The sequence below is a fragment of the Lithobates pipiens genome, unplaced genomic scaffold (genome assembly GCF_037356315.1).
Source record: "Lithobates pipiens isolate NorthernLeopardFrog02 unplaced genomic scaffold, aLitPip1_a1.2 Scaffold_8, whole genome shotgun sequence".
Classification (NCBI taxonomy): domain Eukaryota; kingdom Metazoa; phylum Chordata; class Amphibia; order Anura; family Ranidae; genus Lithobates; species Lithobates pipiens.
The window spans coordinates 363,514,987-363,542,616 of NW_027507903.1; the positions used below are offsets into that span (position 1 = coordinate 363,514,987).

Here is a 27,630-nt window from a genome sequence, read left to right on the forward strand (position 1 = left end):
ACGAGAAAATTGTACAAGGAGAGGGGAGCAGGCGGGCGGCCGAACACCCCCCATCCCGGCGTGAGCACCGGGAAAAGCAGGTGGACAGCCCCCCCACGAGAAAAATGTATACAAGGAGAGGGGAGCTGGCTGGTGGGTGGCCGAACACCCCCCCGGCGTGAGCACCGGGAGAAGCAGGTGGACAGCCCCCCAATGAGGAAATTGTACCAGGAGAGGGGAGCCAAACACCCTCCCAGCTTATGGGTATGGATACTTTGTCAAGGCACTGTATGTGTATATATATATGAAAATTGATCAATTATGATGCTCTGACAGCCTATCTCAATGCTTAAGGACCCAAAATGCCAGTGAAGTAAAAATACCCCTTAAATTACACCTTTTAGAAAAGTAGATAGTCAAAGGTATTTAGTAAGAGGGAAAATTGATGTAATTGTGAAGGAGCCCTTAATATTTTTTTTTATTGCATTTTTTTTTTTACATTTAAAAAACAAAAAAGATCACTGATATCAGATCAGTGCAGTTTTGCTATAGTTACATTGTACTCCCCTGATCAATGATCAGAGGCACTCTATGCTGCAATTGCATACAGTGTCACTGGTCATTAACCAGAGCAGTAGAATGTCACCACAGTGACACTGCACAACTCTGACGACAGTGATAATTTATTTTATTTGTTTTTATTTCCGATACTTATATAGCACCGCCAATTTATGCAGCGCTTTACATATGCATTTTACATTCACTTCAGTCTGATCAGTGTCAGATGGCTGTTTTTACAGTGTCAGCACTGTTATACATACTCTCCCTTCTATTACAGCTGGCCACTGTGAAAGGAGAAACTTGACAGGCTTCAGCATTGCAGCATGTGTTTACGTGTGATGATACCAGCATTGTCACATGGGGCGAGCAGACAGCACTGTGTAAGAGTCACCTTTAGATCTGACAAGAGCTTACACGGGGTTGTCTTTCCTCACTCAATCAAGTGATGGGTAAACAAAAAAGAATGTAAATGTATACTGCTGGTCGGGGGTGAGTGGGGAGAGAGAATTAAGATGAATCTGATGCCCTGTGTGGACAAAATACAGGCACACTAGGATTTAAAACTAGGAAAGTATTAAAGGGAGTATTAAACTTGCTTTCTCCTAAGTGTGCAAAATACAGGTACACTGTTGGAATAAATACTAAATAACAAAATATTGTACTTAAGGAAAAAATAACCCTACAATAGAGTACAATATTGGGGGAACTGTTTTCGTCAGAGCTACAAAGAATGTGATTTAGAGTGCTTATTTAAGATGACTGCAGAATGAGGAGACATAATTCTGGGATACATCACTAGAAGGATCACCAGCAAGTAATAGGCTGTCCTGATTAGGCATAAGATGCGCTTACCTGGGTTTGGTTCATTGAGGGTTTGGGGAACATTACAAAAGTTTGGGTACCAAATCTGCATCCCACTGAAGCTAATAAAAAATGGTTAAAAAACAGTAAAATATACTTCCTAGGTTATTAGGCAAGGTATTGTCAAACAAATGGCATGGTGGGCTCATTTTGCTTGCATTTGGTGGGGAGCATACATTTTAATAATGCTTAAAGGGCAACATCAAAATGCAAAATTCCCTCACAGAAAAAACAAGAAAAAAAGGTCCGACCAAAATCCATAGTAAGTATATGAAGAAATAGAGGGTCGCACATAGTAAGTATAAGAGTACAGAGCTTTGTTTTATTATGAACAGTGTTTTTAACCTTTTTTTGGTAACAACGCATTTTTAACCACTTGCCTAGGGCCAGGACACTTACACCCCCTTCCTGCCCAGGCCGTTTTTCAGCTTTCAGCGCTGTCGCACTTTGAACAACAATTGTGCAGTCATGCTACACTGTACCCAGGGGACATTTTTATCATTTTCTTCACACAAATAGAGCTTTCTTTTGGTGGTATTTAATCACTGCTGTGTTTTTTATTTTTGACAAAAAAAAGACCAAAAATTTTGAAAAAAATTATTATTTTACTCCGTTTCTGTCTGTAAATTTTGTAACTAAGTAATTTTTCTCCTTCACTGATGTGCGCTGATGAGGCGGCACTGATGGGCACTGATAGGCTGAACTGGTGGGCATTGATGAGGAGGCACTTATGGGCAATGATGAGGTGGCACTTATGGGCACTGATTAGGTGGCACTGGTGAGGAGGCACTAATATGCCACACTGTGCAGGCCCTGTCCAAACCATACAAGGTCACAGGCCCTCAACATTGGTGGGTACCTTGCCAAGGGAGACCCCCTTAGCAAAGCACCTTGTCCTTGTGTTGATGAGTACAAGGGTCACTTCCTCACAACTCTGGCCTGGTGATTTTGGGGGTATGTGGGTGGGAGTTTATCAGCATTAAGAGGTATCCCTATTCATTCACAAAAAAGTGTAACTAAAAGACACATACTTTTTGAACAGTCTTTTAATAAAAAATCCAAAGCCTCCAAGAAAGTTCCACGATGTACATCTATTATCAATTACATCATTCATAGATACTGATCCACCTTAATAATGATAAACAACACCCATTAACTAACCACAAGCAAAAATCCACTGTGTACCATGTCTGGGCATGTATGATCCCATCAGTACACTTGCTGAAAATTACAGCTCAGATGCCTACCACTAAATGTAAGCAAAGGGGCAGGGTATACCCAGTGATGTCATTATCAAAGTAATGATCATATGGCCATATTTGGTCAGTGATCTAAGCCTTTGCCCCTTTGTTTACACAGCCAGCAAATGGATTACATGGATTCTATACACTATTATAAAAGTTCAGGTGAACACCCATACAAGCAAAGTACAGTCCCAACTGAGAGGGGGCTGAGTGTGTACAAGGGTGAGGGGAATGAGTGCATACAGGTGTGAGGGAAGCTGAGTGTGTACAGGTATGAGAGGGGCTGAGTGTGAACGGGTGTGAGGGGGGTTGAGTTCATACAGGCGGGGTGGCCAGTGGGCAGATTCTGTGGGACGGCCCATGGGCAGGCCCTGTGGCATGTTGGTGGTCAGGCCAAGGGGACTCAGGCCCAAAAATTTCTGATGGCTGCCATGATCATCAGTAAGTGAATTTAAACATGCTTGGGATAAACATAGGGAAAAAACAAACATGCAAACAAACTGAAAAAGTATCAGACTCAATAGACCACTTGTTCTTTTTCTGACATCTCTCTTCTATGTCTCTATGTTTAAAAGTGCTTCTAAAAAGCCCAGCTATCTATTGAGAGTCACATCTGGCAATAAAGTAAGGATTGGGCCATTTAGGATGCATTCACAAATGGGAATGCACCCACGCTGCTATGAGATGTGAGAACCCCAGTGGGTGTTCCCACGATTACCTACTGGAGGCAGTCCCATTGAAAGCAATGGCTGGCTGCTGTCCTTCAGGGCTACAATAATTGCGGCAGCTCACATGTAATCTCTCATGCAGCAATCACATGTGTGTGATATGCCCTGGATGCAGGCATCTAGGACCAATCATTTGCATGTGATTGCTGCATTAACAATTACATGTAAGTCGCTGTGATTCACTGCGGGAGCCTCAAAGGAGTTGCCTCCCGTAGCTAATCATGGGAACCCCTGCTGGAGTTCTCTTATCTAATCACAGTGCGGGTGCATTTGCAAGTTTGAATGCACCCTTTTAGCTAGCCTAATACTGCAGAGTATAAATAAATCACCATGTCTCATAACTAATGGACCTTGGCATAAATGCCCTAGAGGTACTGTAGGTAAGGAAATAGTATGCTCTTAAATTCATCTAATATGTCAGCATTATATATATATGTATTTTTTATCAACTACACTGCTTACCACAACTAATCTTTTTTTCCCCAGATCAAGTGCGTAACAGTTACCAGTTATGCAGTAATGGAACCCTGAGAGTCATGTATGCCAATGGGATGGGGATTAGTTTCCACAGTGAGCCCCATATACTGGCTGGCACAGTAACACCTACTATCGGACGGCGGAATATTTCTTTGCCTATGGAAAATGGGTTGAATTCAATTGAATGGCGGCTACGAAAAGAACAGACAAAAGGAAAAGTGACTGTCTTTGGGAGGAAACTTCGAGTAAGTGTTATCAGTGTTGACTCACCTTTGTGCAGTTAATGGTAAAACTCAATTTTTCTCCTAGGAACATTGTACAATGCCCTTTTTATTAAAAGAATTTGGACAAATATATGACAGATGCTTATTGACCAGATACAACTGAAAAATGTTCAGTTATGTGCACAGAGCCTAGAGCATTTTATTTTTACATTTAGCATAAATCACAGAAATGAATTGAATAAATACAGAAAGACAGGGAGGCAATATATTCCAATAATGAGAAAAACAATATAAATGACAATGGCACAGGGATATTAATATAGGATCACAAAGTACTACCTTTGTAGGATGGAATGTAGCTTTGAAATCATTTTATGTTATTGAATTTTAGGATCTGCTTTACGGTCTCATAGCATATTACAGATAATACCTAGCAGTAGAACTAGACAATTCAGTCAGTGTCAGAACCTAGAGCTTTTATTGCATAGGAGACTAGACCTTCCAGGTTGATTTTCTATATAATATGATTTGATAGTCCTTTGTGGCTGTGGAGTAACTTTTTTTTTTCAGCAGCCTTATAGATGCATAACATGTATGACCTTCACAAAATCTGTCTCATTTCAGAGCAAGCACAAAACTTAACTGTTTATCTCTGAACAAAATGTTTAACTAACTAATATTTCAGTGTGTGTGTGTGTGTGTTTGTATGTATCCATTAAATGCACAGTCAGCACTTCACTGGATAACTTTGTGTGTAGAGCAATGTAGTTGCCATACCCACAGCAGCAAAACATTAGTTACTAAATTTTCTCTGTTTACATAGAATAGCAATATTATTTATCATTATCATCCACCTCATCATCAACATTTTAGTTTTCAGCTTTATTTATTTATTTAGAATTTAGATGTTTTTTTTCATTATAATTCATTTTGTGATGAAATAATGAGGTTAATTTACTAAGGCAAATAGACTATTTACTTAGCAAGAGAAGTTGCACTCTGCAAGGAAATGTTCCCTAGAGTTTAGTGAATGTGGTGAAGTTCTGCTGACTTCCATTATCCAATCATGTGCAAACTGAAATGCTGTTTTTCTTGTGCACGCAATTGGGTAGCCTTTGCAAAGTGAAATTTCACCACATTCACTAAGCTCTGAATAATTTTCTTGCAAAGTGAAAAGCCTATTTGCCTTTAGTAAATCAACTCCAATGTGTAGGTGTTAGTAGTATGCACAGCAGTACTGTTCCACAGTTTACATAAAATGACACATGAAGGGAAGTGCAACCAAGACTGGAACATGATACCTGTAAAAAGAATCTAAGAGGATTATGGTAATGTAATTTGACTGTTTAGTGATTTGTTTAATCCATATAACAAATTTATTTTGGATCATGTTCACTTAGAACCAGATCATTATGGTGATCAAGAACTCCACCTAGAACAAATGTTGTTGTTGTTTTTTTTGTTTTTGGTGAAAGGTAATAGAGGCAGGCTGTGTCAAATGTTCTATAATAATTTGCAGCCTTTCTATGCAGATTTTCTATTTGTATGTGTTGTGTTTTAACTGGAGAATCTTATCTAAAATGTCTTATAATTCTTTATAGCAGAGATATGCAATTAGCGGACCTCCAGCTGTTGCAAAACTACAAGTCCCATCATGCATCTGCCTCTGGGTGTCATGCTTGTGGCTGTCAGTCTTGCTAAGCCTCATGGGACTTGTAGTTCTGCAACAGCTGGAGGTCCGCTAATTGCATATCCCTGCTTTATAGCGACTGGCAAGGCTATTCCAGTATGAACAACCATGGCCAGCCCCACTCGTGCCCTCTTTAAACAGCCATGTGTGACATTTAGTTTGCTAAAGCATTGTGTATGACAAACAACTACATTTTCTAAATAATACACTTGCCATCTTTTATAATTTTTTAATGCATTTCAATTAGGGGTGAAGATTTTTTTTCAACCCATCATGCACTGTATGGCATTTGAACAATGGCCAACAGGCTTAGAAGATGCAATAAAGGGGGTTTGAAATAAACTTACTATAAAAGGAGCCATAGTGTCAGTGAATTGGAAGCTGTAATAGGTAAAGTAGACAAACTGCATAGAAAGAATCAGTTTGTAACCTGTACTTTAACTGCAATTGATAGCTCTTTTGGGCAATCAACCCACTTACTGTACTTTTTTGTTATTATTATTGGGGGCTTGTTTGTGTTTAACTTCATTTTGTGACCGATTTGAGGTCAGTGGTTAGCTGCTATACCATCCATAGTAAACTTTTATTTTAGCTTCAGGGTTTCCCTTTAAGAAAAACATACTTTTATTTCAGGGGTATAGTTAGTATTTCAGTTAATTTTTTAGTTTTTTTTGGGGGGGGGGGGGCATATTGGTTATTATTTTATGATGATAGGGCATACATTTTAGGGGTGGAATTTGGGTGGTTTCATTTCTTCTGGGGATTTCTTTTTTTTTATTTTATGTTGACAAGGTCATTTTTTTAAACGTACTTGTTACCGAACATCTATTTTTGGACCTGCTTTTTGTTTGTAACATACTGCTGCATTAAATGAATTAAATGAATGAAAAGAAAGCCTACATTCAAGCACAGTGAGCACCTAAACCAATTCAAATGATATTACTCCCATTCACCCTAACCCTAACCCTTTTTTATACAAATATAAATGTTTGGCATATATTGTTTTTTCACTGCTGTATGCGCTACACTAATTGAGTTCTAGTGTAAAAATCCCCACTTGTGCTCTTTGCCTCTAATAAATTTGAACCTAGTCTTGCCCATTAAAATTGGCACATTACATATAACTATTACCGTTCAATAGGTTTAGCGGAAGGTACAACCATATCAGCAGCAGCAATAGCATTTTCAGGATATATTAATCCCCCCCCCCCCTTTTTATTAAGCATTGATTGTTTCTCTCAAGCATTGTTGTGCAGTGTTGGGTGTCACAGACATACAAATCATATCCACTCTGGACATTTTCTGATATTGAGTCGTATTTATCATGAGGCACTTGTGAGCCATTGCTTAGGCCAGCAGATTTAGAGGATGTAACACCAAACCTCAGAATTTATTTATAGTAATAACTTTTCCCTTAGGCCACTTCCCTAATCTGTCTACTTCTGTACATATATGGTTAAATTCAGCAGGAGAACTGTGTAAAAAAGAGGGAGCAGCTGAAGTTAACAGAGGTCAGAAGGCCTTATTTCAGTTAACCTGAAACCATCTCTGTTTTTTCTTGTTTGGTAGTCTGTACAGATAAAAAGTAGTTCCTCCTCTAAATAAGACTGCACACTTACTCCAATAGTGCATTCTATCAATGTTTTTTTTAACTTAAATAATCACATTAAACAAGATATGGAGCTTATACAAAAGGATGTCATAATTTATATGTGCTTAGGGCATGATATGATGTCCAAATGTAGACCATCTGCTACCATCTCATGTCTATAGGTAACAATAGTAAAATAGTACAGTGAGACTTCCTAATAAATTTAATGAAAAGTGATTTCAAGTATATCTAAAGTAAAAAAAAAAAAAAATAGTGTAGGGGAGGGTTACATCTGCTGTCAGTCATTTGTTTGCCATCTGTGTTTTATAAGGTATATTTCTCTTCCCTTCCTGTCTTGTAAATTCAAAAGGAATTGAGAAGATATCTTTCCAATGTAAAGGAATTCTCTTTTTAGACACTTGTCACAGGAACAAGTGTACCCATTAAAGACATTTACTTCTGTTCTGGTGGCAACTCAAAAAGTTAGATCTACCCTCATCTTTATTTCAGGTGGCATTGGTGATTAGGATAGTTAGAGAAAGCAAATCTTCCTAACAAGCAATAAAAATCTGACAATAGTATAACCCCTCACCACCCTATTCAAATATGAAAAAAAAGTTCTGCCTTAGTTTTACTATAGGTTTTTTTTTTTTCCCACACAATAAATCATATGTAATCAAACGGTTTATTCTCTTTCACAAAAATTAGCTTGTATTGGCAAAAATACTGTGTTTCTAAAATAAATCCTATGAAATTCTATTTTAAGTTGTTCTCTAATAAACCATTCTGCTCTATATTTTCTGTTGAGGTCATATTTTTATCTGAATTTAAATTATTCATCATAGTTTCCAGAAAAGTAATACAATTCATTATCTGCCTGTGGCATGGCGAAAAAAGTGCACCTATTCTACATTCTGTAGTTCTCTTTGAAGGAGAAAAAGTGTGGAAGAAAAATAGAAGCTTGTTAGTAAAATAATCAAAATATAGTGTTCTTATGAAATGTTTAGTAAGTGTTATTTTAAAAAATATATCTTGCATTATTAGTTTAATAAACAGAAATGGCTGCAACTCATTCTGGTCAGAGGATAAATGCATATATAAAAGAGATGTCATTCTTAATAATTATAGAACCTTTATTGCTCCTGGCAAGATAAAAACAAAACAAAAAAACACATCACTATAAAAAGCAGATTTGCTATTTGGAAACCTGGTGATTCAACTGTTATTGCTACAATAGCATGAACACAATCATGCCTTTGTGTTACCTGATATTTGCTTGCTATGTAATGCATTGAAGCATTTTTTAATTATCATTGGATTGTCTATGCTTTAAAAATACCTTAGACAGATCTCTCCATTAAAATGAAAATGTTTTCTGTATCCTCCTGGAAAATCTCTGAAACAAAGAAATTGGTGTGAGCTTGTTCCCCTTTGCTTCCAAAAAGGGAATTAAGCTCTCACTGTCCATTGTCTGTGTTTAGAGTAAAAAACAAAGTGACTTTAGATCACCAGCAGTCATTAAAAGTCTGGAAAAATTTAGAATTTCAGACTAATCAATACAATTAATCCCAAAATGTGCTTAGATCTGAAAACTATTTAATGGAAGTGCAACTGCGTTGCAAAAAATAACCGTTCAGGGGGCATTTATTTTCAACATTATAAAGGAAGGAATGATTAAAACCCCTATCATGTTTTTTCCCCACCTGTTTTGGGGACATTTTCTTCCACTTTCTTCCATGTAGATAAAACACGTAGTGAGAGGAAATCTCCGAAATTGGGAACCCCCCCCCCCCCATAATCTTACAGATTCCTCCATCCACACAAATAAGTTGGATTTAGCAAATCCCAAGCTACACTCGCAGCTGTTAAAACACACTGATCAGCACCTGAGCTAATTGGCTGCAGCCATCCCTTTGACTTCTCTCAAGCAGAAATGGCTACAAATTTCACTCAGTCTATGACCAGAAGTTGTCATGGGTACAAGTGTACCCACTGGATAAGTGCACCTTCTCTTCCTGTTATGGTAAACATTTTGGATTTTTCATCAGTTTGAGTTCAGGTAACAGTGATCAGCAGGACAAAGAGAAAAAGTGCATGGGAATGCAGACGTACCTACCTTCCCTGAATTCTAAAACGTATATAGCCTATTTAAATAATAACACACTTATTGGCAAAGAATTGGCCGCTGCACTTTATTGGTGTATTCAAATCAATAAATAAATAATAACCATATTTTGATCATTTTATTGCATCATAAAATTCTTATATCTCAAACGATCAACTTCAAAACAGCTCAGTCTTAAAAGGACTCGAGCATACATACATCTTTTAACCAAAGCCCCCCCTACAACACGTAGGGTAACAGACCACATAATCATGCTTAGCAACAAAGGAAGGGGGGGGGGCGGGGAGCTTGTTGCACCTTCACTGTCTGGCTGGGAACATGTGTGAGTGCACCTGTGAGAGGGTCCTATATATAATAAGCCCCTTTCTAAAACATTCCCCATGGGTCACATGACCATTTGGGATATCACCAATAGGCTTGCGACCCTTAACCCCGCCCCCAGCCCAGTTTTCCATTCTCTTAAAGGGACATTAACTCAAATACATTAACCTGTATATAGCCCTAAATATTTACAATATTGCTCCTATTCTCTTATTAATAAAGGGAGGAGTGACCGCATGCCCATGCTTCAGGGCTCAAAGCCATAAGCCCTCCTAGTTCATGGGAATGCCGGCTGCACCTACCCTCCCCGAATACCAAAACGTATATAGCCTATTTAAATAATAACGCAACACTCTTATTGGCAAAGAATTGGCTGCTGCACTTTATTGGTATATTCACATCAACAAATAAATAATAACCATATTTTGATAATTGTATTGCATCATACATTTCTTATATTTCAAACGATCAACTTCAAAACAGCTCAGTCTTAAAGGACTCGAGCATACATACATCTTTTAACCAAAGCCCCCCCTACAACACGTAGGGTAACAGACCACATAATCATGCTTAGCAACAAAGGAAGGGGGGGGGGGGCGGGGAGCTTGTTGCACCTTCACTGTCTGGCTGGGAACATGTGTGAGTGCACCTGTGAGAGGGTCCTATATATAATAAGCCCCTTTCTAAAACATTCCCCATGGGTCACATGACCATTTGGGATATCACCAATAGGCTTGCGACCCTTAACCCCGCCCCCAGCCCAGTTTTCCATTCTCTTAAAGGGACATTAACTCAAATACATTAACCTGTATATAGCCCTAAATATTTACAATATTGCTCCTATTCTCTTATTAATAAAGGGAGGAGTGACCGCATGCCCATGCTTCAGGGCTCAAAGCCATAAGCCCTCCTAGTTCATGGGAATGCCGGCCGCACCTACCCTCCACGAATACCAAAACGTATATAGCCTATTTAAATAATAACGCAACACTCTTATTGGCAAAGAATTGGCTGCTGCACTTTATTGGTATATTCACATCAACAAATAAATAATAACCATATTTTGATAATTGTATTGCATCATAAATTTCTTATATTTCAAACGATCAACTTCAAAACAGCTCAGTCTTAAAGGACTCGAGCATACATAAATCTTTTAACCAAAGTCCCCACATGCCGGGTTTGAGAATTTTAAACCCGCTCTATCCCACAACCATTGCCAATTCAATGCAGTTTTGCAATCCTACATTAAATATATCTAAACCTATGTCTGACAGGTGAACTCCATCTGCTCTATATAATCCAGGGAAACCACCCTCTATAGCAATGTGTCTATATGAGAAACCTCCAACGCGTGGCATAAATTTTTCCATAAACCTGTTCAATCTCTTCCTAATTTTCTCAAAATTTTTTAAATTAGCTTCTTGGAGCCATACTAGCCGAGGGATTATCTTCAAAAAGATAATTCTGGTATTCGGAAAAGATAACTTAACCCTAATTAGGTCACTTCTAAACAAAGACATGAGGTCCAGAGTTCTAACCTTCCCAACATCTTTTCCCCCTAGGTGCACTATTAATACATCTGGAGCTGGCCATGACTCAATCAACCTAGAGACATAAAAAAACAAACTAGCCCATTGAAGACCTCCAATTCCTTTCTAGAATATTTGAATTTCTCCAGGATCCATAGACAAATTGGATGTATAGCAGCACTTTTCGGCTCTTTTATTAGCCCAGTATACAAAAGAGTGGCCCAGGATCCAAACATATGTTCTATTACTTAGAATTAAAGAAAATGATCAGGTTTGACATAAATCTGAAAACGTTGAGATTCCCATCTCCCCAACCGTTTGATTATTGCATCATCCAATCCCATCCTAGCAGCTTCCGTAGCTGCCCCAATCCTGAAAGAATGAGAAGTAAACTTAAATTGATTTAAATTCAATTTTCTCAAGCAAGCCTTTAATATGTAATTGAATTGATACTGAGTAAGAGGGGACCCATCAGCGTGAATCAAAAAATTTCTCTCTCCTATTGGCCTAGCTGTCAGGTAACCATTTATGACTCTAACTGGATATATATCCTCATCTCCACATCGGCTTAAAGGTACCCAACTGCCTTTTCCTATCCTATCCGTCTTTGACATCGGAATGAACAATTTGATCCCCATCTCAGAGACAATCACATTCTTTTTTTTAGTAAACCCACCACTACCTTTTTGTTTTTTGGCAGCAACTCAGATATTCTGAAAGCCCCAAAAAAGGCTAGTACAAATGCGGTATTAAATAATATAGCCTCAAAACCAGATGAACACACTGAATGTGTAGTAACACACAGCTGTTTTAATCAGTAAATTGAAATGGGTCTCCTATTATCTGGAAAGGAATGGCTCATCCTGTAGCCTTTCAATGCCTGCCTAATAGAAAAGAATGCTGTGCATGGAGGTAAGTTTCTTAATTTGAAGAAAAAAGATAAACCCGCCATGATTTTGGAAATGTGACCACTCTATCTTGTAGGGGATAAGGGGGTGAAGAGCTGGCTCAGAGGCAGTCCAGTAAAATAAAATTGGCGTTTATTCAGCAAAACAAAACATAAGATCAGACAGACTTGTCTTATCACACGGATGTGCACACAGGTACAACTCACAGTTCATCAGCCCACAGGCTTAGAGGTAACAGTTCATAGCTCCAAACACAGCTAAAGTCTTTTTGTGGTTTAAGCTCACCCAGCAGGTACACCTTCCAGCAATGGACATTTCCACACAGCGTGCTTCTGTGTCTCTCTCTCCTACTCAACAACTCCACACTGACACTTTCAGCACACCTGATAATAAGCAGGCCTGAAGGGGAAGTACTTGCCTTCTTCAATTAACCCCCTCATAACCCTGCCCCAGGCTGACCTTCTACATATCCCCCCCCCTCTGTTCCAGGCCAGGGGTCTGGACAACACGACTTCAGTGGCAGTAGACCTGGGAAAGGGCATCCGCATTCTGATGTACCTTTCCCGGTCTATGTACCACTACAAACCTGAAGTCCTGTAGAGCAAGGAACCACCGGGTGATTCTGGAGTTTTTATCTTTATTTTGGGCCGTCCACTTAAGGGACGCATGATCTGAAACTAACTTGAAGGGTCGGCCCAACAAGTAGTAGCGGAGTGTCTCCAAAGCCCATTTTATTGCGAGACACTCCCTTTCCACAATGGAATAGTTCCTCTCAGCTGGTGTGAGCTTCCGGCTCAAGTACACAACAGGGTGCTCATCGCCCCCAATCATCTGGGACAGTACTGCACCCAGACCCAATTTTGAGGCATCTGTTTGTACCAGGAATTCTTTTTGGAAGTCGGGAGCTACCAGCACTGGTTCCTGGCACAAAGCTTGCTTCAATCGGCAGAACACTGCTTCTGCACTCCACTAAACAACAGTTGCATTCTTTCCCTTGGTGAGATCAGTCAGAGGTGCTGCTAGACTGGTAAAGTTGGGGACAAACCTCCTATAATAGCCCACAATGCCAAGGAAAGAACGCACTTGTTTCTTTGTGAGTGGATGGGACCATTTCTGAATAGCCTCCAGCTTGTTTAGTTGGGGCTTAATCACACCCCTGCCTATAACATACCCCAGGTAGCGGGCCTCCTCCAACCCAACCTTACTCTTTTCCCGGGTTCACTGTGAACCCTGCCTTTCGGAGGGCATCCAAGACCAACTGGACCTTCGGTAAGTGACTCTCCCAATCCTTACTAAAGATGACAATGTCATCAAGATAGGCTCCTGAAAAACCCTTATGAGGTCTCAGGACGAAGTCCATGGCCCTCTGGAAAGTGGCTGGGGCCCCATGTAACCAAAATGGAATTCAGGCATACTGCCATAAGCCCTCGGGTGTGGCAAATGCAGTTCTTTCTTTAGCCTCTGGGGAAAGTGGGATCTGCCAGTATCCCTTGGTCAAGTCAAGAGTGGTGATGTACCGGGCCGGTCCCAATCTCTTGATTAATTCATCGACCAGGGGCATGGGATACGCGTCTGGCTTGGAGACTTCATTTAACTTACAAAAGTCATTGCAGAATCGCCAGGTTCCATTCGGCTTGGGTACAAGGACTATAGGGCTAGACCAGCTACTTGAAGACTCCTCAATGACCCCAATCTGTTCCCTTGGTACCAGCTTTCTTGGCAACCCGTCCGACCGGAGCAGGGTAACGACACTCCCAGAGTCAAGGAGTGCTACCACCTTCTGTCCATTGACCCGCACCACACACTCATGCGGATTTAGGTTGGTTGCGGCACATAATGCATGGATATACATAGAGCGACGCCGACCCATGTCGCACTCCATTGGTTCTTCCCGACTTGGGCACTGGGCCGCCAGATGACCCAGTTGATGACAGGACCAACAGCGAACCTCACGGGATTCCCCCTGTCGGTTCCCTGGAAGCTTAGGTCCTGTGGTGCTCTTGGTAGTTGTATTATCCCTCTAAACAGCCGCACACTGGTGCTGGAACACACTTCTTTAAAATGGGCCAGCTCTCTTGTGAAAGAGGGACGCTCCCGGAACTTTTCCTCACAACTGTAGCGCTCAACAGCTGTAGCCATCTCATCCAGTGTCTGAGGCTCGGACTGAGCCACCCCTTGGTGGAGCTCCCTGGGTAGTCCATGCAGGTAACAATCGAGTGCGACGCTTTCCACAATCTGAGTGGGTGTCTTTTCCTCGGGTCTCAGCCAATCTTGGAACAAATGCATCAGATGGTAGAGTTGCGCACGGGCAGGCTTAGCCTTGTCAAAGCGCCAGCCATGTACACGGTTCGCCTTTAAAGCGACAGTCACTCCCAGCCTTGCTAGGATTTCTGCTTTTAGGCGCTTATAATCGCGTGCTGATTCCGGGGCCAAGTCACAGTACACCTGTTGGGGGTCTGCGGTCAGGAAAGGAGCCAGTACATCTGCCCAGTCTTTATCAGGCAGACTCTCCCTTGCTGCAACCTGCTCAAACATAGCTAGGTATGCTTCCACATTGTCTAAGGCCATCATCTTTTTCAGGGTCCGCTGTACTGCCTTCCAGGGGTCACTCTTTACAGTGGGGTCATCTTTCGACATTTCAGCCTGCTGGGTCACCATCTTTTGTAATCCCACTATCTGTTCACTCAGTAAGCGATTTGTTTCCTGATGTACAGCGACTGTCTGCACCAGGATCTGCTCCTGCCGAACCTGTGCTTGTAATAGGGCCTGCTGGGCCTCCTGATGTTGGGCCTGTGCTTGTACCAGGGCCTCCTGATAGCGGGCCTTGGCCTCCTGATGACGGGCCTGGGCCTCCTGATGGCGGGCCTGTGCTTGTGAAATAGCCAGTACCAGCTGCTTAACCACATCCTCCATGGCTTGTTCAGAAGATTTCACTGTCTGCGCAGCTTTAACCCAGGACATGGGATTAGACTGGACCCCTCAAACTGCCCGATGCACACTCCACCAATTATAGGGGATCAGGGGGTGAAGAGCTGGCTCAGAGGCAGTCCAGTAAAATAAAATTGGCTTTTATTCAGCAAAACAAAACATAAGATCAGACAGACTTGTCTTATCACACGGATGTGCACACAGGTACAACTCACAGTTCATCAGCCCACAGGCTTAGAGGTAACAGTTCATAGCTCCAAACACAGCTAAAGTCTTTTTATGGTTTAAGCTCACCCAGCAGGTACACCTTCCAGCAATGGACGTTTCCACAGGGCATGCTGCTGTTTCTCTCTCTCCTATTCAACAAACTCCACACTGACACTTTCAGCACACCTGATAGTAAGCAGGCCTGAAAGGGAAGTACTTGTCTTCGTAAATTAACCCCCTCTTAACCCTGCCCTTGGCTGACCCTCTACAATCTGCATTAAACTACATAGAAACATCTGAATGTCTGTTTCAGAAGGAGAATCAAATTGTATATCCATTTCCAATGCAAAATTACACCACCTATTCCATGCGGTTGAGTATTCAACCCATGTATTTTCTGCCACAGTGTCTTATCACATTTGTAAGAACTTCTAAATTAGGCTCCACAGATGTTCTGGACACGCATAACCTTCCTTGTCCGCATTCGGCAGGAGTTGGCGAAATTGTTATACCTGAAATCGAGATAATGCATCCGCAATTTGATTCTCCTTCCCTGGGATGTGCCTGGCCTTTAACCAAATATTAAATGTAAGACAAAGAAACATTAAGTATCTAAGTAATTTGACCACTTGTATAGATTTGGCTGACAAGCAATTCACAGCATATATGACCCATTTATTATCCGAATTAATCAGGAATCTTTTATTTGCAAGTTGCTCACCCCATATTTCTATCACAACCACTAAGCTCCAACACTACTATGCTTTTGATGGCTTTATTCATCCCCCTACTCACAGGCCACTTACCACAACACCAGTGAGTCTTCCAAATAGCTGTGAATCCATATTAGCCTGAAGCATCTGTATATATAGGTATATAGAGGGCGCTTGTGTATATAATAACAACAATAGTGAAGTACACACCTGTGGATGTAGTGCCAACCAGAAAAATTACTCTATATAGCTCAAGGTCGGATGAGGACACAAATTGTTCCTGAAAAAATTATCTGCCATTGTATATATCAAAGAATTTAAACCAAACTGACAGGTCCTCCTTGAGGTCAACTGTCAATCTGATGTGGGAAAATGGTGATTTCATTCCTGACATGGCCAAGTACAAGCGCCGCAAGAAGATTCTGCCAACTGGCATAATCCTTGTCGCGAATGCCAGAAGGCCTAATAAAGATTGGAGTTCTTTTAATAACACTTTTTTACGCCTAATCAACACTGAAATTAAAGCTTTAATATTCAAGATTTTAGATTCAGGTAACTGAAATACCAGATTAACAGTGTCAATCTTGACACCTAGAAATTCTATCATTGAGGAAGGAAAAACAGTTTTCTCACTAGCTGGTGGGATACCGAAATGTTGCGCTACCGCACTAAACAGATGTAACATAAAATAACAGATAGGAGATTGCGCTGGACCAATGAATAAAAAGTTGTCCAGGTAATGTAACTAAAGATATGTTGGTATTGCGCTGTCCCTATATTAAATAACCCTCCGAGGGTGATAAGTATAATGCCTAGTTACATAAATCAATAGTATAATATAAAAATATATATCTATAAATGTCTACTGAATAATATCAAAAAGTGCAAAGTGCTACATTAAATAAAATAAAATAAACACACCACAAAGGTGGTAGAATCCAAATAAATGAAAATCAAGTGAACAAAGGTAAGTAACTAAAAACAGTCTCTTAAAAAATTACTATTTTGATAAAGTGCAGAAAAAATGCAAAAAAATAAAAAAAATAAAAATAAAAAATAAAAAAGTAAAAGCACTACAGAGTCAATTGAAAACCTCCACGGAAACACAACTGCTTCAATTGAGTGCAAAGCCAAAAAACTGTGAATTGACCATAAAGTGCCAAGTGCGTCTTATAAATGTGCAAATAAGTAAACACTCTCCAGAGGTGATATAAGTGAACCACCCTAATAATAAACAAATGATATACAAGAAAATAAGAAAGAGTATACCTAGACCAAAAAGAGGGTACCCTCTCCTGATCACATGGGAATAAACTTTAGAATAAACAAAAAATATATATAGTAGTAAACGCACTACAGAGCCGGCTGTAACATATGTTATATCAGAATGAATCCGGCCTCTATAGATTAGATATACATATTGAAATCCATCAAAAATAAAAAGATATAAATATTCAAGTCCATAAATAAACAACAGTCTCCTTTAAGTGCAAGTGCTTTGTGCAAACTTGTGCAAATTCAACTGAGGTGTGGATCTCCCAGTGCTTAATCCCGCTGTGATCACACTTTAGTGGTCAGTGGCCCCTTATGAATGAATGAATGAATGAAATACTTGTATAGCGCACAATGCGAACTGAATCGCCTCTAGGCGCTCCTTACCTATAGCAAGGAGGGATTCGCATAGAGGTATATAGATTTCTTTATATGTCTTCTCTCCTGGTAAATTCGGTCACCTTCTCCTTTGAATTTTATTCTTATTGCTCCATAGGACCCAATAGATTAATAGAGAGGGAATACCATAGTGTAGTATTTCACAAATAGCATTTATTAAAAATTTTCATACACAGGGCACTCACACATTAATAGATAGAAAAAAGCCTTTTTCTAGTAATCAGCAGCAAGTGCATCCACAGTCAGCTTCCTTCCCGTCCCTACGCGTGACATCACATCACGTGACTTCATCACGTTCCCCTGCATTTTTTCTGCACTTTATCAAAATAGTAATTTTTTAAGAGACTGTTTTAAGTTACTTACCTTTGTTCACTTGATTTTCATTATTTGGATTCTACCACCTTTGTGGTGTGTTTATTTTATTTTATTTAATGTAGCACTTTGCACTTTTTGATATTATTCAGTAGACATTTATAGATATATATTTTTATATTACACTATTGATTTATGTAACTAGGCATTATACTTATCACCCTCGGAGGGTTATTTAATATAGGGACAGCGCAATACCAACATATCTTTAGTTTCATATTAAGTGCATACGGCGTGATCCATTCCGGTAGTAGCAGCAGCCCCTGACATTTGATAGATCACCAGTGGTAGCGCAGGAATAAAACACTATCATTTGTCCAGGTAATGTAATATGCGTTGGTAGCCAGATTGAAAAGCCACAACCCATTGGAGAAAGGTTGCAAATTTTTCAAAATATGCACAAGATATGGCAAATCCCATTGGGAGGCACATATCAAAGTAGTATTTACCCTCAAAATACATACCCAAGGAGTTGAAAGCTACCGGGTCAATCGGTAGCAGCCTGAAGGCCACCTTTATGTCTGCTTTCACAAGCAACGCACCTTTCCCAAACTTCCTAATTTGCTGAATAGCCTCTTCAAATGTGCAATATGATACTGATGCCATACACTCCATGACATTTCATCGTTTAAAGAGCTACCTTTTGTGAATGATAAATGGTGGATTAGGCGAAAGGTATTTGGCTCCTTTTTAGGTATGATTCCTAACGGTGATATCGTTATATATCGTATATTTAACTGTCTCTGAAATACTGGCAAAGGGAAACCTTTGGAGAAACCTTCTAATAGGAACTTGGCTGTCTCCTGGTCTGGATATATGTCCAACCATTGCTGCATGCTTGCTAGTTTCACTGCTCACTGGGGTGTGGGCTTTTTGCATAAATATCCCTCTGGGAGCTTTGAAAATTGGAATTCTTTTTGAAACACCTGATTAAAGGGGGGGGGGGTCCAGAACAATTCGAGCACTCATGCTTGTACTTGCATGACCCCCCCCCCCCATTTACAATGGTTCTCATTGTAAACAAAGCAATATCCCCTTTTATAAGGGGACACTAGAGTGTGACTGCTGTCTAATGAAACCCAATTTCTGTGGTACCACCAGGTTAAGCCACAACCCAATGTCCTTTTTGCCCCACTTCAATGATGGGTAGATTGATAATTTTTGTCTAAATACTTCATCATATTGAAACCATCCTAGACCTCCGAAACTCTTAGGCCGCGTACACACGCAGGGACTGTCTGCCGAAACTAAGTTCGTCAAACAGTCCGCTCAAACTTTTGAATGAACGAACATGCCCACACACGGCACTTTTTGAGCGGACAAATACGGCAAACTTTGTTCGTCGTACTAAGTCCGCGCAACTTTTGAAATGAACGGACTCGCCCACACACGAGGCAACAGTCCGCTCATTTCGAGCGCGTGTGCAGGTAGGCGGGGCCCGCGACGGAGACGTCGCGGGCTCCGCCGCCTGGAATGTACTTAAAGGGGAACCTCAACGCCGAAAAAAATCGGCGTGGGGGTCCCCCCAAAGTCCACAACAGACCCTTGTCCGAGCACGCTACCCGGCCGGCCAGGAAAGGGGGCGAGCGAGCGCTCCCCCCCTCCCGAGCCGTACCAGGCCGCGTGCCCTCAACATGGGGGGTGCCTTGGGGAAGGGGGGGGCCGCGCGGCCCCCCCACCCCAAAGCACCTTGTCCCCATGTTGATGAGGACAAGGGCCTCTTCCCGACAACCCTGGCCGTTGGTTGTCGGGGTCTGCGGGCGGGGGGCTTATCGGAATCCGGGAGCCCCCTTTAATAAGGGGGCCCCCGGATACTGGCCCCCCACCCTATGTGAATGAGTATGGGGTACAATGTACCCCTACCCATTCCCCTGTAAAATAAAAGTACCCAAAAAAAAAACACAACACACGAGATAAAATATTTTATTGCACAGCTCCGGGGGTCTTCCGTCTTCGGGGGTCTTCTCGCCGGACTCCTCCGCTATCTTCTTGTAGCTCTTTTGCTAGCGGAGGAGTCCGGCTTTCTTCCTCCCCGCCGCCGGCCTCTTCTCCCGACTTCGGGGGTCTTGTCCCCCTCTTCGGTTCTTCTGCCGGGCCACCGCGCCTTCTTATAGCTCTTTTGCAGGCGGTGGCCCGGTCTTCTGTCGCCGCCGCCTTCCGTTCTTCTGCCGGACCACCGCGCCTTCTTATAGCTCTTTTAGAGGCGGTGGCCCGGTCTTCTGTCGCCGCTGTCGCCTTCCGGTCGCCTTCCGTTCTTCTTCTTGTTCTTCTTCTTCTTCTTCTCCAGGAGATGTTGACACGTCACTCTCTCCGGCCGGAATGCCAGAGCCGCGCTGTGCGGCCACTTATATAGTGACAATGGGACGGTGTCACATGGTATATGTCACATGGGTTGGTCACATGGTGACCCCGCCCCCTTACGATGTCATAGTCCCCATGTGACATCAACCCATGTGACCAACCCATGTGACATATACCATGTGACACCACCCCATTGTCACTATATAAGTGGCCGCACAGCGCGGCTCTGGCATTCCGGCCGGAGAGAGCGACGTGTCAACATCTCCTGGAGAAGAAGAAGAAGAAGAAGAAGAACGGAAGGCGACCGGAAGGCGACAGCGGCGACAGAAGACCGGGCCACCGCCTCTAAAAGAGCTATAAGAAGGCGCGGTGGCCCGGCAGAAGAACGGAAGGTGGCGGCGACAGAAGACCGGGCCACCGCCTGCAAAAGAGCTATAAGAAGGCGCGGTGGCCCGGCAGAAGAACCGAAGAGGGGGACAAGACCCCCGAAGTCGGGAGAAGAGGCCGGCGGCGGGGAGGAAGAAAGCCGGACTCCTCCGCTAGCAAAAGAGCTACAAGAAGATAGCGGAGGAGTCCGGCGAGAAGACCCCCGAAGACGGAAGACCCCCGGAGCTGTGCAATAAAATATTTTATCTCGTGTGTTGTGTTTTTTTTTGGGGTACTTTTATTTTACAGGTGAATGGGTAGGGGTACATTGTACCCCATACTCATTCACATAGGGTGGGGGGCCGGTATCCGGGGGCCCCCTTATTAAAGGGGGCTCCCGGATTCCGATAAGCCCCCCGCCCGCAGACCCCGACAACCAACGGCCAGGGTTGTCGGGAAGAGGCCCTTGTCCTCATCAACATGGGGACAAGGTGCTTTGGGGTGGGGGGGCCGCGCGGCCCCCCCCTTCCCCAAGGCACCCCCATGTTGAGGGCACGCGGCCTGGTACGGCTCGGGAGGGGGGGAAGCGCTCGCTCGCCCCCTTTCCTGGCCGGCCGGGTAGCGTGCTCGGACAAGGGTCTGTTGTGGACTTTGGGGGGACCCCCACGCCGATTTTTTTCGACGTTGGGGTTCCCCTTTAAGTCCATACCAGGCGGCGGGGCCCGCGACGTCTCCTTCGCGGGCCCTGCCTACCTGGAGACGCGCTCGAAATGAGCGGACTTTCCTCCGAGCGGGAACAGTTTGCTCATTTCGAAAGTGGCCTACACACGGGCGGACTGTCCGCTCAAACCAAGTTTCAGCGGACAGTTTTTCGGAATTTCCGAAAAACTTTGTTCGTCAAACTGTCCGCTGAAACTGTCCGCTGAAGCCCCACACACGAGCGGACTGTCCGCTGAAACACTGTTCAGCGGACAAGGTTGAGCGAACAGTCCGCCCGTGTGTACGCGGCCTTATACGCTTCTAGCACATGCTCCAAGTATATTGCAAATGACTGCAACCAATTATTAAATGACCTCGTCACAGGTCTTCTCCTATCATCCTCATCTTTCTCATTAGATTTTTTGTCATTTCTGGTAACAAATTCTTTTGCTGATGGAATAAGCGACAGAATATCTACGAATTGACCTTTCCATATTTTTTCTTTAGTCTAAGGAGAAAGGTGGTAACCTAACGGCGAGATCTCACATGGTAATGTCTCTTTAAAACACACTTCTGGTACCAATGTGCTAGATAAATTAATCTCAGCTGGTAATATATATTGCAAATTAACATTAGCTGACTGAATGTTATTGACATTGCCTATATTGCCTAAGCTGACAGAATGTCTATTTTCATTGGACCATACATTACCATAATTACTATTTTCAATTGCAGGTGTATTTATAGTGTCAGCTAATCTGTTAATAGATGCCATAATGCTATTAAGTGCGTGTGCTAACTCACCTATACTGCCAGGTGGCGCTGGAGCATTTGTTATATCTGAAGCAGCATAATGCTGCTGTCTGTTGCCTCCAGTGGCCATCCGCAGGATGTCTGTGATACTCACACTGCCTGCAGCCTCAGCTGCGATAATGATACACTGGGCAGGGTTTGTCTCTCCTCACTTACATCCGCAGACACTGTCTCTGTCCTCTGTATAGATGACGCTCCTCTAGCCCGCCCAGCACTACCTCTGGGCAGCGACGGGGACCGGACACTCCTCTTCTTCTTTTCTCTCAAGCTGACCCGACGCTGCATAGTGGCTGCTGGTTCTTCCAGCCATGCTGTGCTGCTGTATTCTCTGTCCTGTGAAACCAGTGGCCGCAAAGACAGTTAGTGGAGGCGGGACCGGTGGTTTTGAATGTCATTAACAGCTGTACTACCTCTGACTTCAAGGGAATTGATAGGCACTACCACCGTACACTGTACTGACTCTACCTCAGCTAATACACTTTGCTCATTATCATTCTCTGGAAAAGCCAGGCATTTTCTAAGCCATTCTTCTCTACCTTTATCCCCAGCTTTCTCCAACACTTGCCTCATTACGGTTTTCATAGCCATGAATGAAGTACATCAGGAGCCTGTTTTCACCTTCACTGAGCTTGTTGCAGAGCTTGTTGCACCTTCACTGCCTGGCTGGGAACAGGTTTGAGTGGGTCCTATATAAAATAAGCCCCTTTCTAGAACATTCCCCATGGGTCACATGACCATTTGGGATATCCCCAATAGCCTTGCGACCCTTAACCCCCGCCCCCAGCCCAATTTGCCATTCCCTTAAAGGGACATTAACCCAAATACATTAACCTGTATATAGCACTAAATATTTACAATATTGCTTCTATTCTCTTATTAATAAAGGGAGGGGCGACCGCATGCCCATGCTTCCGGGCTCAAAGCCTTAAGCCCACCTAGTTCATTCTCCTAACAGGGACACAGAAAGCAATACAAAGCTGACAGTGGTTTTAAGATCTTGACACTCATTTGAACACTGAAATGCATTTAACTTTGATACACTTTCAATGCAATAGTTTTGGTGTGGAATTTTGGACCTTTTACACTCAGGTGTTTAAACTTTTGGAACAGTTGTAGCCTTATTATCAGCATGATCAAAAAAGTTAATTGTGATCATTCTTTTTGCTGTAATGACAGGATTAAGTTTAAGTTTATGGGCTGATTCCTCCCCAACATCTAACTTGGTGACATTATTTATGGACTAAGTTGAGAAAGAATGTTTGGGAGTCAAGACCCCACCCAAGACTCACCAAAAGAAAAGAGAAAAAATATATATGAAAAATGCAGAGCAAATTATAATAAAATTAACATAGTTTATTCATACAAAATATAAAAAATATACACAAAAAAGCTAAAAGAATACACAGATGACATGGTATTTCGACTAGTTTTGCAGGTTTACCGCTTCTTCAGGAAATACATCTGTGAACAGAAGATACAGTAATAAATAGAAATTTAACATATAAATAGTGAATACTTTTGCTAAATAATAAACAGGGAAAACAATAAGGGAATTTTGTACCAAATATATAGGGCTGCTTACCCATGCCTCAGTGCATGCAAGACATATGATGCACCCAGCGTCAAAATAAGGTAAAAAATGAATAATGGTATGATGTCAGGGAAACAGTCAGAGATACGCACAAAAGATAAAAAGTGAAAAGTGAGGAAACAAGGAATTGGGCATGATAAAGGGAAGGGAGGGAAAAAAATTGATTGAATATGTAGTCCAGCCTGTGTGTACTAGAATGAAAGGGGACATGGTGCCCAGATGTGCATAAAAACATACAACAAAAACAAAATTAATAAAAGGTGCAAACACATGCAAACAAGGATTGAGAGAAAGCCAGTACACAACAGTGAATGTAAAAGACAGATAGAAATGTAGTGTGAACAGGACTGAAGTTTACCTGAACAATATAAACATTTATAGGAGACCCAGAGCTGGAGGCCTATTTAAATCAACACACATGTGTGAATTAGGACAAGGGGGAGAAATTAATGGAGTTCTGGTTGCACAAGCTCTAAACTATAGGAAATATTGCAATGTTTGAAGTTGGAATCCAATGTCTGGAAAAATAAATAAAGATGACAAACGAACTTAGGAAAGATATTCAAAAATTGTAAACCAGATCGCAGTCCTTATTAGGGGAATGCGGTCAAAATAGCCAGCACTTGATAGACAATGTAAGTAAACATACTTGTAGTAAGAAAACAACAAGGCTTATCCGGGTCCAGGGCTGCCTGTGTGATCGGCGTAGCCTGCTCACTATATATATATCCTTCAACCCTGTGATGCAAACATGGCGCCAAGGGTTGCGCAACGCGCATGCCTGCGCACAAACACATCGTGCACACCTGTGAGCAAGTGGTTCATGCACACTCGTGTACGCATGCGCATACACATCGGACATGTTGGCGAAATAAATGCACGCGTGTGCGCACAAGCCTCATAAACACTGGGCAAGCCCAGGCAATGCGCACGTGTACGAAAAGAGAATCACACGCGCAATTGGGCATTGGCCACAGGGTCCAAAAGGACCCTGATTGAGGTATGTGCAAGAAGCCAAATGTGTCATCCAATTAGGAGGAATTGTAATGGTTGCCAGGGAACCTACCAATCGCTGCAGGAGACAATACTGGGGGGGCCACGGCAATTTTCAGATCACCATTCTTTCTCAATTGATTCGGATGATGATACATATACACTTGTTTACATATAGCCATTAATATGTTATGAGGTCTATTTAATTTATTCTTATGGATTAAGTTGTCAGCATAGCATTAATTTTATTGACTGATTATTGCTGATTAGCCTTTTAAATGGCGTCGGACTGCCATTGGGCTTAGAAAAAAATTATTAAGTAGAACATTTAACCTTGCATGCATGTGACAGCCCCACAAATAATCATTTACCACTTCCCATTAGACACCATTCATTGGTGACCTGTTTCTATAACACTAAATGCGTTTAGTGTTTGTTTACATGTATTGGCAATCACAGTACCACCAAAAAAGATATGGAAAACCAAACAAGGGATTAAAGGGTTTGTTCACCAATGCCAGAAATCTTTCAAGCAAAATAGAAGAGTTGGAAGCCTTGGTGCATGAAGAGATGATTTATTTAAAATTGCTGAATCTTGGCTTCATTATTCACATGGCTAGGCTATTAAAATTCCTGGATGTGGCCTCTTTCAGAGAGGCAGTATCAAACAAAAAGGTGGGAGTGTCTGTCTCTATGTGAGATGTGATCTCAAAGTGAGTGTGAAAGAGGACCTAGTTGATGTTAATGGAGAGTATGGCTGGGACATTATGAGTGGCGCTACATATGGATCTGTACAAGTCAAAGTACATTTTTGGAGTTTGCTTCAGCTCCTCCCCCTTCTCCAGTGTTAATGAAGAGGCGGACGCTCCTTGCACAGGAAGGGCTGGAACAGTGGAAATAATGAAATATTTAAAGTAACCTGGACCTGACTGGAGCAGGGGCACTGTTGGAACAGTAAAGGTGCATACATTTATAAATCTATTACAAGACAATTTTATGGTACAGTTTATAGAAGTCCCAACTATAAGTCTATAAGTGGTACTCTGCTGGACCTGGTGATCACAAACATTGCAGAGCTATGACTAATGTACATATAAAAGAACATCTGGGTAGCAGTGACTAACATGATTTCATTTAACCTAAGCTCTAAACAACAAGCACATACTGGAAAGATAAAAAACACTTAATTTTAAGAGAGTATATTTTCAAAGCCTGACGGCTGTTCTTCAAGATATGGACTACGAGGGAACATTGTCATTGAAGAACAAAGAACAGAAATGAGAATGATTTAAATCAACTTTATGCAAACACACTGTAAAATATGTACTGTATATGGGCTATAAGTTTAAAAGGCTAAAAAAATATGTTGCTCATGTCCCAAGTTAAAAACTATAAGGAATAACAAGAAGGCCATTAAAATTATATATATATATATATATATATATATATATATATATATATATATATATATATATATATATATATAGATACAGTGGTGTGAAAAAGTGTTTGCCCCCTTCCTCATTTCCTGTTCCTTTGCATGTTTGTCACACTTAAGTGTTTCGGAACATCAAACCAATTTAAACAATAGTCAAGGACAACACAAGTACACACAAAATGCAATTTGTAAATGAAGGTGTTTATTATTAAAGGTGAAAAAAAATCCAAACCATCATGGCCCTGTGTAAAAAAATAATTGCCCCCCTTGTTAAAACATACTATAACTGTGGTTGTCCACACCTGAGTTAAATTTCTCTAGCCACACCCAGGCCTGATTATTGCCACACCTGTTCACAATCAAGGCATCACTTAAATAGGAGCTGCTTGACACAGTAAGGTCCACCAGAAGATCCTTAAAAGCTACACATCATGCCGAGACCCAAAGAAATTCAGGAACAATTGAGAAAGAAAGTAATTGAGATCTATCAGTCTGGAAAGGGTTATAAAGCCATTTCCAAAGCTTTGGGAATCCAGCGAACCACAGTGAGAGCCATTATCCACAAATGGCGAAGACATGGAACAGTGGTGAACCTTTCCAGGAGTGGCCGGCCGGCAAAAATTACCCCAAGAGCGCAGCGATGACTCATCCAAGAGGTCACAAAAGACCCCACAACAACGTCCAAGGAACTGCAGGCCTCACTTGCCTCAGTTAAGGTCAGCGTTCATGCCTCCACCATCAGGAAAAGACTGGGCAAAAATGGCCTGCATGGCAGAGTTCCAAGGAGAAAACCACTGCTGAGCAAAAAGAACATCAAAGCTCGTCTCAATTTCTCCACAACACATCTTGATGATCCCCAAGACTTTTGGGACAACATTCTGTGGACCGATGAGACAAAAGTGGAACTCTTTGGAAGGTGTGTGTCCAAGTATATCTGGCGTAGAAGGAACACTGCATTTCATAAAAAGAACATTATACCAACAGTAAAATATGGTGGTGGTAGTGTGATGGTCTGGGGCTGTTTTGCTGCTTCAGGACCTGGAAGACTTGCCGTGATAAAAGGAACTATGAATTCTGCTGTCTACCAAGAGATCCTGAAGGAGAATGTCCGACCATCTGTTCGTGTACCCAAGCTGAAACGAACTTGGGTTCTGCAGCAGGACAATGATCCTAAACACACCAGCAAGTCCACCACCGAATGGCTGAAGAAAAACAAAATGAAGACTTTGGAGTGGCCTAGCCAAAGTCCTGACCTGAATCCTATTGAGATGTTGTGGTATGACCTTAAAAAGGCCGT

The 27,630-nt window shown here is 41.9% G+C and overlaps 1 protein-coding gene across 3 annotated transcripts in view; it reads left to right on the forward strand.

The window, feature by feature from the left end:
• The window catches only part of TENM2 (teneurin transmembrane protein 2), a 1,738,186-nt gene that overhangs the window by 1,691,312 nt on the left and 19,244 nt on the right, over positions 1 to 27,630 (forward strand). For all 3 annotated transcript variants that reach the window (XM_077473475.1, XM_077473476.1, XM_077473477.1), the window contains one exon: positions 3,860 to 4,095. In XM_077473475.1, coding sequence (XP_077329601.1) covers positions 3,860 to 4,095 — 236 coding nt within the window. The remainder of the gene's footprint in view (positions 1 to 3,859; positions 4,096 to 27,630) is intronic.